This window comes from Lactuca saligna, chromosome 1 (genome assembly GCF_052625555.1).
Source record: "Lactuca saligna cultivar CGN05327 chromosome 1, ASM5262555v1, whole genome shotgun sequence".
NCBI lineage: Eukaryota > Viridiplantae > Streptophyta > Magnoliopsida > Asterales > Asteraceae > Lactuca > Lactuca saligna.
Genome location: NC_136417.1, coordinates 193,084,854 through 193,096,638, shown reverse-complemented (window position 1 = coordinate 193,096,638; position 11,785 = coordinate 193,084,854). Strand labels below are relative to the sequence as shown.

At 33.8% G+C, this 11,785-nt stretch overlaps 3 protein-coding genes and 1 pseudogene across 3 annotated transcripts; 1 reads left to right on the top strand and 3 right to left on the bottom strand.

Annotated features, from left to right (window-relative positions):
- The first annotated feature begins 1,763 nt into the window (after positions 1-1,763).
- On the top strand, positions 1,764-3,469 carry LOC145047111 (pentatricopeptide repeat-containing protein At5g66520 pseudogene; annotated as a pseudogene).
- A 228-nt stretch (positions 3,470-3,697) lies between these two features.
- LOC145047106 (uncharacterized) lies at positions 3,698-6,042 on the bottom strand. Its single transcript, XM_078995351.1, has one exon. It carries the CDS (start codon positions 5,910-5,912, stop codon positions 3,771-3,773), a length of 2,142 nt encoding a protein of 713 aa, XP_078851477.1. The 5' UTR covers positions 5,913-6,042; the 3' UTR covers positions 3,698-3,770.
- A 597-nt stretch (positions 6,043-6,639) lies between these two features.
- On the bottom strand, positions 6,640-9,817 carry LOC145047099 (thymidine kinase a-like). Its single transcript, XM_078995344.1, has 4 exons — positions 9,390-9,817; positions 7,492-7,636; positions 7,129-7,250; positions 6,640-7,031 (listed from the first exon to the last, which is right to left on the bottom strand). Exons 1-4 carry the CDS (start codon positions 9,680-9,682, stop codon positions 6,779-6,781), a joined length of 813 nt encoding a protein of 270 aa, XP_078851470.1. The 5' UTR covers positions 9,683-9,817; the 3' UTR covers positions 6,640-6,778.
- Positions 7,708-9,147, bottom strand: LOC145047094 (pentatricopeptide repeat-containing protein At4g16470-like). Its single transcript, XM_078995340.1, has one exon. The coding sequence runs from the start codon at positions 9,054-9,056 to the stop codon at positions 7,815-7,817; it is 1,242 nt and encodes a 413-aa protein (XP_078851466.1). The 5' UTR covers positions 9,057-9,147; the 3' UTR covers positions 7,708-7,814.
- Positions 9,818-11,785: the final 1,968 nt, after the last annotated feature.

The window sequence follows — 11,785 nt, the reverse complement described above, 5'->3', positions numbered from 1 at the left end:
TGGTTACTGAAGTGATTAACAAACACATATGGAGATTTAGTTTTAATATTCAGAATGAATCATCATGACTGTAATTGAAGATGATAGGTCAAACATTTGCATAATAGAGTAAGATTCAAGAACAAATGAACAGTTACATATTTGAGTCTTTAAAATGTTCAGGGAAAAAGGGGTATCATCAAGGAAAGGAAGTAGAGAGATTTTTCTTATGTGCCCAAATAAACCGTAAAATAAGTTTGTAAAAAAGCCCAAAATCTTTCCGGTGATATCCAAATACCAAAAATGGAAATCTAGATATAGTAAGCACCCAATTTCGATCTTCATAAACGTCGTAAATTTCATATATGTCATCTTCGAAATCTTAAAAATGTTTTAGAATCGTAATTCGAGCAAAACAGTTGACTTCTGAAACTCAGAGAGCTTCTTCGTTTTCAATTTCATCACACTGCAATTCATAAACCTCGGGATCCTAAGCTTCCAAACACTACCTTCTACACACGTCTAGTGCTAAATCAACGATTTGATGTTCCAATCGACAAAGACTATGAAACGGGAACTATGGATTTCGTTAAAATCCAACATATATAACACGAAATGCAAAAATAACATAAATCTAATCGGAAGTAGACTCACCAGAAACCAAAAAGTCCTCGATTTGAAGAGAAATTAGATGGATAGCCTTCAAATCAAGCTTTCAAATTAAGTCGATGAAGAGAGAGAAACACGTAATTTTAAGATCGCTCTCCCTTCTCTACTTCTGCAATCCTTCGATTTGACCTGACGAAAACCCTAATCCATTTTTCTTGTGTTTATACCAAAGAAGGAAGCCGACCGTTTTTTCCCTTTTCACCTTTTTCTTCAATGCGTTGACCGGTTAATCCGGTCATCGTCTTGGCGGCTTCAGCGTTCTTTCACTTATTTCGGCAGTGGACTAACAAGCCCCACAACTATCTCTATATATTATAGACACCCCTCCATGATTCGGTAAATGGGAATACATTGACCCTTTTATAAATATGTTAGCATTAAATGCAAAAATAGGAACGTAATTTGAATTATTTATCTTTATATTTTTATTATAACGTTATGACTTAAAAGAAAATGTTTAACTATAATTTTCAATTTTATAGTGGTAGAGAATTTTAAAATATATTAATATATAAAAAAATAACTAATTGTAGGCTATAATAATTAAAGAGAAATTTTTCTTAGACTAAAACAAGTTTTTTTACTATCGTCTATTGGTATCGAAATTTGAATTTGGCTTTTTATTTGAGTTTTGATCTCATGAAGTTTCTTGTTAAATAATCCATTTATTAAGTCCAAATAATGGGACAGGTATGAAGTTCTTTTCATACAACTGTCAACGACTAAGATCTTACCGTTGTATGTAACAGCTTTTAATGCAGTCTGTTCCGCCGTGAAACCCCTGACTCTCAAGCCTACGAGAGGGGATACCCTATAAGGTCCGCACATACTTGTTTCCTTCCAACCCATCCAAAAATCAAAACATCAACTAGTACAAGGGACCTTCCTTATATTTCATGATTTTGGATTAGACCTTTAATACAAATAAATTTTTTTGGATTATCCTACTTCTAAAATTGTATAAACGCAGACAATAATAGAGGAATTATAGATTTTGAAAAGTAAATTAATCACAATCCAAACAATATCCTATTGTTATTCCGAAATCTTATATCTAACAAAATAAAAATAATTTCTATAATATAAACATTAAATACAAACATTTTTTTATTTTCTTTACGTGTTCAAGTTGATTTACCATAAATATTGGATGAGTAATGAAGGTAAAGTTAAACATGATGGGATTCATCGCGATGCTCTCCCACTCTCCCTCGAAAACCATCAAACAAAAAGTCATGTCCTTAATTCACGACTCAAAAGAACTCCATATCATCTTCCAAATCCATGCATTCCTTCTAAAAACTTCCTTACAATCCGACAACTTCATCATCACCAAGCTGCTTCGGAACTTCTCTTTGAATTCTTCAAACAATTTGCTTTATGCCAGATCCCTTTTTGACGAAATGCAATGTCCAGACACATTTCTTTGGAACACCATGATCAGAGCTTACTTAAATTCCCAAAACCACGACGAATGTCTGTCTTTATTTCACCAGTTGCGTCGCCAAGATCACCTCTTTATAGACAGTTTCAGCCTCTCTCTTGTGGTTCAAGCGTGTGGGAGGTCGGGTTTTCTTCAAAACGGTCAAACGATACATACCCAGGTATTGAAACTTGGTTTTGGGAATGATCTCTTTGTCCAGACGGGTCTCACTGAAATGTACGTGAAATTCGGGTGGATAGAATATGCGAGGAAGGTGTTTAGTGAAATGAAAGATCCAGACTTGGTTTCGTATAATGTAATGCTAGCTGAGTATGTAAGGATTGGGGAAATAAGTTTAGCACGCCAACTGTTTGATAAAATGTCTCAAAGAGACTTGGTTTCATGGAACATCATGATCCATGGTTATGCCTCACTTCCCCATGGAGATAAAGATTTGGTTTCTTGGAGCAAGCAGTCTCACGAGGCTTTGAATCTCTTCCATGATATGCAATTAGCTAACTTTTTACCTGATAAAATCACAATTGTGAGTGTCTTATCTGCATGTGGAGATTTATGTGCTTTAACTACAGGCATGAAAGTTCACAAGTACATAATTCAAAACCGAATCGAAATAGACATAAAGCTTGCAACTTCCCTCGTCAACATGTATGCAAAATGTGGAGATATAAACACCGCATTGAAAGTTTTCAATGACATAAAAAAGAAAGATGTTTTCTTATGGAGTGCTATGATCATGGGGCTTTCAAACCATGGGTATGGTGATCTTGCACTCGATCATTTCAACAATATGATAAATGAAGGAGTTAAACCAAATGGTGTCACCTTTATAGGTGTTTTAAGTGCTTGTAGTCATATTGGTTTAGTGGATAAAGGGTGGGAATACTTTAACTCCATGAGTTATGTATATGGATTAACACGAGAAATGGAACATTATGGTTGCATGGTTGATATTTTGAGTCGTGCAGGACATTTAGATAAAGCCAAAGATTTAATCATGAATATGCCTTTTGAACCGGATGTGGTGGTTTGGAGAGGGCTTCTTGGGGGATGTAAGATTCATAAAAATGTTGAAATAGGTGAAGAAGTTAATAGGAAAATAATGGTATTAGAAGGTTATGATGATGGAAATTATGTGTTGTTATCGGATATATATTGTGAAGGTAAGAGGTGGGAGGAAGCTGTAAACGTTAGGAAGAAGATGGAAGACGTTAGAATACAAAAGTCTTCTGGAATGAGTTCAATCGAGGTTGATATCACACCCAATCAAGATCTAGATCTGACAGACATACTGTATCAAAATTCATAATTTTTTGTTCTCTACAATATCGATCTATTGTTATTATGATAATGATTACATCTATACATACAATTTATACATCCATACATACAAAAATTAGTTGGTCAGAATAACCAACGCAACCGATAAGACCAAATATTGTTGTTGATAATTTATAAATGAATGATTAAAATTCATAATTTTTATTCTTTACAAAGAAATGATGAAACTAAAACATATAAAGAGAAGAGAGGAGGTGGATGGAAGTTTGCACCATGTCTAGCAATAAGTTACATGCAAGTGTTCAAAAGCATCAAAAGAAAGAAATGAAAAAAAAAAAATGTATATAACTTATAACTCTTACAATAATTGCCATTCTAAATGCATAAATCTATCTATAGATCATTGAAGCTCTTTTAACAAACTAGACACCAATATATACCATGTTACATGATTAGGTACAAACCCTTTAACAACACCTCTACTTAAAAGCAAACACGCTTTATCAAACATGCTTTCTTTACAATACGAAGATATCAAAGTATTATAAGTAATCACATCAGGACTCATACCTTTCAACTCCAAAACTTCAAACAGCTTCATACCTTCTTCCACATTTCTCATCTTGCATAACCCACTAATTAAAGTATTATAACTCACAATATCAGGAATCATCCCTGAATTCTCCATATCTTGTAAAAAATCAAACGCCTTTTGTAGTTTTCCAGTTTTAACAAATCCATTCATCAAAAGATTGCAAGAAACAGTAGTTTGATTGAAATCCTTCTCCCTCATCTTCCCAAAAACATCGAATGCTTTTTCAACAGCTCCATCTCTGCATAAAGCTTTTATTAGGCCATTGTATGTGATTTCATCAAGTGAGCATCCATGGAATAACATCGTGTCTACGAGGTTAAAAGCATCATTAATCAAACCTTGTTTAAGAAAAGAACGAATCAAAGTGTTGTAAGTTACAGTATCCGCAACAACACCTTCCAACACCATGTCTTTTCGACACATTCTCAATGCATGTTGAATCATTTCAATCTCACATAACCCAAATATTAGTGAATTGAAAGTGAAAATGTCGCGTTTGCATCCATTCATACGCATTTCTTCAAACAAGTTTACAGCTTTATAGACATCACCATACTTACATAACGAATGTATGATTGAATTGTATCCAATTGTGTTTAAACTCAACCCCTTTTGTGACATTTCTTGAATCACCTCACTTGCTTCATCAAATCTTTGATTCTTACAAAATCCATCAATCAAGATTGTGTAAGTGATTGTGTTGGGTTCATAACCTTTTGATTCCATTTCTTTCATCAAATCATGAGCTGAAACCAAATGCCCAGTTTTGCAAAGACCATGAATGAGTGAAGTGTATGTATGAATATCAGGATGACAGCCATTAATGGACATCTTTTCACTCACAATTGCTTTAGCTTCATCAAACTGCCCTTTTGCAATAAACCCGTTTACTAACATGTTGTACATGATGCTATTTGGTTCATGAACTCTAGTAATTAGGGTTTTAGCTTCTTCCACTTGCTTATTTCGACATAATCCATGGATTAGAACCCCATAAGTTAGGGCATTTGGAGTGAACCCACGAAGAAGCATCCTATCCATTAATTTTGCAGCTTCATGGATTCGATTTGATCTACAAAGAGCATGAATAGCATCGTTGAAAGTTTCAAGATCAGGTGTACAACCCATGACTATCATCTCTTCCAAAAGTGTTAACGCTTTATCTACTCTATTATCTTTGGATAATGCGTGAATCAGGGTCTGGTAAACTTTTGAGTTTGGAGCACATCCATACTTCGTCATGCGTCTAAGGAGAGTACATGCGGAATCAACTTCGTTAATGGAGCAATGTGCTTTCATTACAATCGCAAAACTGAAGACATCAGGAGGGATGCCTCTTTCAAGCATTTCGTCGAACAATTTGGGTGCGTCTTTGAAGCAACCTCCTTGGACGAGTATATCCAGAACGGCGTTATACGATTTGGAGGTCGGTTGACACAAGAAAACGTCTCGCATTTTTACCAAAAGCAATCTCCTGGCTTGACCAGGTAAATCGGCTCTCTGGTAATGCCTCATGATCATAACGAAAAGGGTTTCTTGAAAAACTATCCCTTCGTCTTTCATCTGCATCAACAATCTATCGATGGTCTTGAATTCTCCAACCGCTCCAATCTTATCGATTAATGCGTAATACACGTCGAACGTATGAGCGTAGCCTTTTTGGGTACTGGCGGAATTGAATATCTCAAGTGAAGTTGATACATCAAGTGGAAGGTGAAGTAATTTTTGAAGCTGAAGTGGGGTGATTCTATGGAGCGATTCCCTGAGTTGTTCAATGTCGAAAGGTTTAAGCAATCTCGCCCAATCGGTTTCAGACTCTGAACAACTTCCATTGCCGTTTGAAGTAGAAAATGGATAAATTTGGGTTTTGTTTAGAGATTTTAGGATTTGGAGAACATAGGTTGATGAAAATTTTGATCTTTTCAACATGATTTGAAGAATTGACATGAAAATGCGTGTGGTAATGATAGTAGGATCGCAGAGAGCTCATATCTGGGTCGGAAGCGAAGAACACCGTAGTTGCCACATCAACTGAAAACAATATTCCAACATCTTCCTTTGTTGTTAACGACTCCAAACATAATATAGAGTAAAATTTAATTTTTAAATAATGAGACTTTCACAAATCTATTGATAATAGTTATTAATTTAAAAACCAATTCATAATATAATTTCTTTTACAAAAACAAAAAATTATCATCTACAACTACAAACAACACAATTTAGAGATTTATTTCAACGTCTACTCATCAAAACCACAAGAATTATTCTTGTAAAACCAATCAAGTTAATATATTTCTTTTATATAAATAAAAACAAAGCAATATAAAAATCTATTGCAATATCTTACTTTCAAAACCACGAGAGGTATAAATCATATAAAAGACGACAATGGTTGTCCATCACTTCCATGTAAATAGAAGCCAATCCTAATGAAATCATTTTAATTTTTGGAGAAGATGAACATTACATCATTTTTTATTTTATTTTTTTATTATTTTTTTTTTTTTGTAGCAAACGATTATTCTTCTAGCAACAGAGAAGTAAATCTGACATACTATGCCCCATTAGATATTTGATATAAAGATGTAGTGCTCACAAAATTTTCAATCCATTATGAACCTTCTATATAACTGTTGATGTATTTTTTATATGAAATTAGTAACAACATTAATATATTTCACTTTCTTATAATAAATATATCCATTGAATTTTGGTTTGTAATTTCCATACAACATCCCATTAAATATAGAAAACACGTACGTAAGTTTTTATACAATACACGCACGTTTTACAGATATTGAGTAAATTGACTATAAGAATGAGCCACATTGAAGGTTGTGTGTTTCCTGAACATTTCTTGCAGCCTGTTTGACCTTTTGACCAGTCAAATAATGGTTTCTACAAACAGGCATGTACACGTCAGCACCAGCCACTACTTCTCTCTCTGTCTCCTCTGTTTTCCTTAAAGTAAAAAAAGCAGGCTTCCCACACACCTCACACCGTGCCTTTAATTTCGTTACAGTATCTGCAATCGGTATTATATCTAGCACCCCAAAGCTCCTCCTGAAAAATACCAAATTGAAAAAAATAAATAATACAAATAAATGAATAAAATAAAAATGTTGAATTACCACAAATGGAAAAAAAAAAAAAAAATTACCGCAAATAATCACCATCCAAGCCAGCAACAATTACAGTTTTGCCATCATGGTCAGCAGCTTTAATGCAGAAATCATACAAGTCTTCAAAAAACTGAGCTTCATCAATTCCAATCACCTCTAGCTATCATCACACATTATTAAAAAAAAAAAATCACTAAAATTTACATTTGCTTTGATTTTGAGGTAGAAGAAGAAGAAGAAGAAAATAGAAAAGACAAGGGCAAAATGGTATTTTTTTCAAAAGTTTATGAGCCGAGATGTGAAATCAGACGGCTCAAAACTATAAAGGTAATTAAAAAGTTTCTTTTTTGGACCATATCCAACAAAGTCGATATAATACAGGGACCAAAAGTGTAATTAACCTTATGATAAGCTTCAAGACCAATTCTTTCTTTGAATGATGATAAAGCTTCAAGTGGCCAACATGAAAGCTTCTCCCCATCATGTGTCACAATTGAATCCAATCCATATCTTGTATCCTTACTAGACTTTATAACAGCTGCATTTCTACAAACAAATATAAACATTAATCACACTACTACAGCTAACAACAATTCAAACTAATAATTTTCCTCAACCAAAAAAAAAAGATCCACATCAGCTAATGAACTCACAAAAAATTTATGCTATCATAAAAAAATATGATACTTGCTGGAAGAATAACCCTTTTGATCAGAAAAAGTAGCTAGAAAGAAATAGAATCTTTTAATATACAATTCAAATCCTTGATAACTTCATATATTTTATCAGTTTCTTCATGCATGTTATCCCCCATAAAGAAAAAATGGACCTTTTTTTGCACCTCAATCATGCTATAACCAGGCTCCTTTTTCATCCCCAATTCCTTCAATCCACTCCTAATCTCAGCAACATTTTCCCACTGACTAAAACTCGCATAAGCATTTGATAAAACCACATATTTACCAACATTATCACTTTCCAATTCAAAATACTTTTTTGCTGCAATTTTCACCATATCCATGTTTCCATATACCTTACAAGCTTGAATAAGTGCACCCCATATCACTGGGTGGTCTTTACATGGTGCACTTTTTACAAACTCAAAAGCTTCATCTAACCTTCCTGATCTTCCTAAAATGTCCACCATTGCTGCATAATGCTTTTCCCCAGGGGTAATCCCGTAATTTCTTCTCATTGATTGAAAATACTCCCAGCCCTCTTTTACCAAACCTCCATGGCTACAAGCGGAAAGAACTACAAGAAAAGTAACACTGTTTGGTCTAAATCCTTCGTTTATCATTCTATGGAAAGCATCTAATACCTCTTTTACCCTTCCATGTTGTCCATATCCAGATATCAAGGAAGTCCATGTAACAATATTTTTATCTGAGGACTTGTTGAATACTAAATGTCCATCGTATGGACAGCTGCACTTGAAATACATATCGATTAGGGCACTATTGACTACAAGATTTCCATTTATTTGGGTCTTGATCATAACCCCATGTGCTTGTTTACCCTGTTCTAGTGTTGCCAGGGTGGCACATGCCCTAAAAACTGAAGAAAAAGTGAACTGGTCAGGTGTTAAACCATTTTGTCTCATTTTGTAATAAAGATTCAAGCCCTGTTCTTCAAGACCCTTTTGGACATAACCTGAAATCATGGCGTTCCATGAAATCACATTTGGGATGAGTAATTTCTTGAAAAGAATGTGGGCAGTGACTAGATCGCCTGATTTTGCATATAATATAAGCAACTTGATGTTTAGGTACTCATTGGGAATAAAACCAGATATAATCATTTGTGAATGGATTCTTTTCCCAAACTGATAATCTTTTTTGAATATGCAATCTTGCAAAAGAAGGGAGTAAGTCTCTGAGTCAACTTGGTGTCCTGTATGGCATAGTAATCCAACTGCTTCTGCTAGTCTTCCTGAAAAACATAGATTCTTCAATGTTTCCTCCATGTTGAGGAAGCCCTTTGAGACCTTATCCTGAAATCTGGGAATATCTTACCAGTGATAATTGCATTCAGCTATTGGAACAGAAAGCAAGGAGAAATTTACGAATTTAACATGTGAATCGATTGAACATTCAGCTATAATTTAGATTGAATGCAAAATATGAAGATGAGGTGAATTTATTCCAGCTTTTGATGATGTTGTTGGAGCCATTTTTGCTTTACTAATGATCGACTTAAAACCATTGTTTGGATGAATTGCGACAGATACAGTAAGACATTCATGTAATAAATTCAATGAAGTAATTGAATTAGCAGACTACTAAGGTGAGGTACAAACCTGCCATTAGAGCTTTCAGATTTAATCCGGCGAAGCAAAGTGGTGGTTTTTCCAGCGAACATAGGGCCCACAATTACGTGAATTTCACCCTCAGTTTGGTGGCAATGGCCGTTTTCTTCGGTGATTGACGAAGAATAAGCTGAGGATAATCTAAGACGACGTAGTTGAGGGAGATAATTAGGGTTTCTAACAGGTAAGAAATTAGAAATGGAAGAAAGCGAGTTAGACGGATTAAAAACAAGATTTGGAATTAAGATCGCGGCTGTTCTTGTTGGAAAGATTAGTGATTTCATCGTTAAGTTATCAGCGGCAGAGCTCAAGATATGGTGTATAATGTAATATGTGAAGACTGAAGAGTAAAACAGGGTTTAGGGTTTTAGGAATTTTGGCGCCGGAGACATACACGCAGCTGCCCTGGAAATCCTCATACTTAAATTTCTATTTCTTTTATTATATGTTTTTCATTTTTCATGTTTACAACGTTTTTTTTTTTTAAATTATATATATATATATATATATATATATATATATATATATATATATATATATATATATATATATATATATATATATATATATATATATATATATATATATATATTAAATTTATCTTTCCTTAGCTACTGTATAATTCCTACTTATTTGTGTGATATTGTCCTTCTATTTTCGTGGTTTTGTTTTTATTTTCTTGATTCTAATTTGTCGCTTATTCCCCTTCTATTTCTTTTTCTTTTGCTGCTACTTTGGTTTTGGTTTGTCGCCAATTTTAGTTCCTAATGTCAATGTTTTTCTCCTTTGGTCCCTTGACTAGGTTTTCAATGGCTAGTTACGTGTGTTAGACACGTGTTACTTACTCTTTCCATCGATTGCATCGACTTTGTAAGACACTCCCTTTTGATGCAACGTGTTCGTCACCGCCTTTCTTAGTCAATTTATCTTCCATCTGTTCTTCCACCTCCGCTTCTTGTATCAATTTCTTCTCCATACTACGACTTTTCGAAATCGATTGAACCATAGGTGCAATCCCCACGGGAAGGAAAAACAATTCTAATTTTCACCGACAATAGGTGCATTCCCTACCCATGTTTAGCTTTTTCGTTGTTGCGTGTTGCTATGTGGTCCTTAGAAAGGAGGAGACGACATACAATATACAGGTATTAGGAAGAGAAGAAAGAAAATCAATCATATTGTTTGCCTTGCCAGCTGCTTCTCTCTTCCCCTTCTTAAAATCGATTAACTTACATTTATTTTGACCAAGATATTAACAAGGTATGAAATTTGAAATTGACTAATCTTCTTTTATTCTGCCATCGATTGCTTCATCAATGCCCATTCATGTTTGTAGAGTTACTTCAGATAAGGTGATGCTTGAAGGCACATTTGTTTAACTCTTTATAGATTGATTTAAATTTCTCTACCATAGATTCTAAAGTGATGTCTGAAACATATTTTCTTATTGATTAAGCACAACATACAACAATTATCAATATGTACAAAGTAGTAATAATTTGAACACTCAATTATTATTGTGCAGGGAATATGGGCGTCTGTTCAACGTACCTGAGTCACCTCCATCATACCCCAAGAATACAATTCAACTATACCACCCAGTTGGTTATGAGATTTGAAAGTAAATTTGATGATGCATGCCAACTGTTCAACAAAATTCCTGAACCAAGTTTTTGAATTTTTATTCAAATCCATTATTCATATTTTACATGAATCTTAATTTTGTGCTCACTCAGTGTTTAATGTTATCTTTTTAACCTCTTTTATGAAATCAATAAACTGGAATATTGTTTGGTTTCTATTAACTGTAGGAAAGTTCAAGCTGACCTATGTGACAAAGAATATTCAATTGATGATGAATGACTTACTTCCCCATATTATTTGGTTCGAGACAGGTAACTTTGGCTGCTTTATATCCTGATATCTTGCTTATTACATACTGAAAGGACTAATACTAGGAAGAAATACTTTAAAAAACTTGTTTTTTTGTAATGCATATACCTGATTGCAAATATACTAAGGAAGTAATTCATGAGAACAACTCTTAAAAAATGGGGAAACAGGTATGTGATCCAATCTCATTTTCATCTTTTTTAATCGGGGGCATTTGTTACTTTTTTCTCCAAAAAATGGCTAATATAATCTACCATTTATGTATTTTTTGCTTATGCTTATTCAACTCATTTATTTTATCTATATATTATAACTATATATTATCTAGATGTAAGTATATCTAATATGACCATTGACCGATGTGATAAGTTTTGATGAGAAGTTATTTCTAGGAACAAGTTATTTAGGCATTGAAAGGTATGAGCATGTTTGTATTGTTGTTCGATTTAGTAATCAGTTGGTGATAATCTTTCTCATATACATTACTCTGTTTT

Coding starts and splice junctions, on each gene's coding strand:
- LOC145047099 (XM_078995344.1), bottom strand. CDS start 9,682: ATGAAATCACTAATCTTTCCAACAAGAACAGCCGCGATCTTAATTCCA. Junction 7,637..9,389: donor TCTGAAAGCTCTAATGGCAG/GTTTGTACCTCA, acceptor ATTTGTTTGTAG/AAATGCAGCTGTTATAAAGT. Junction 7,032..7,128: donor TTGGATGGTGATTATTTGCG/GTAATTTTTTTT, acceptor GGTATTTTTCAG/GAGGAGCTTTGGGGTGCTAG.
- LOC145047106 (XM_078995351.1), bottom strand. CDS start 5,912: ATGTCAATTCTTCAAATCATGTTGAAAAGATCAAAATTTTCATCAACC.
- LOC145047094 (XM_078995340.1), bottom strand. CDS start 9,056: ATGGAGGAAACATTGAAGAATCTATGTTTTTCAGGAAGACTAGCAGAA.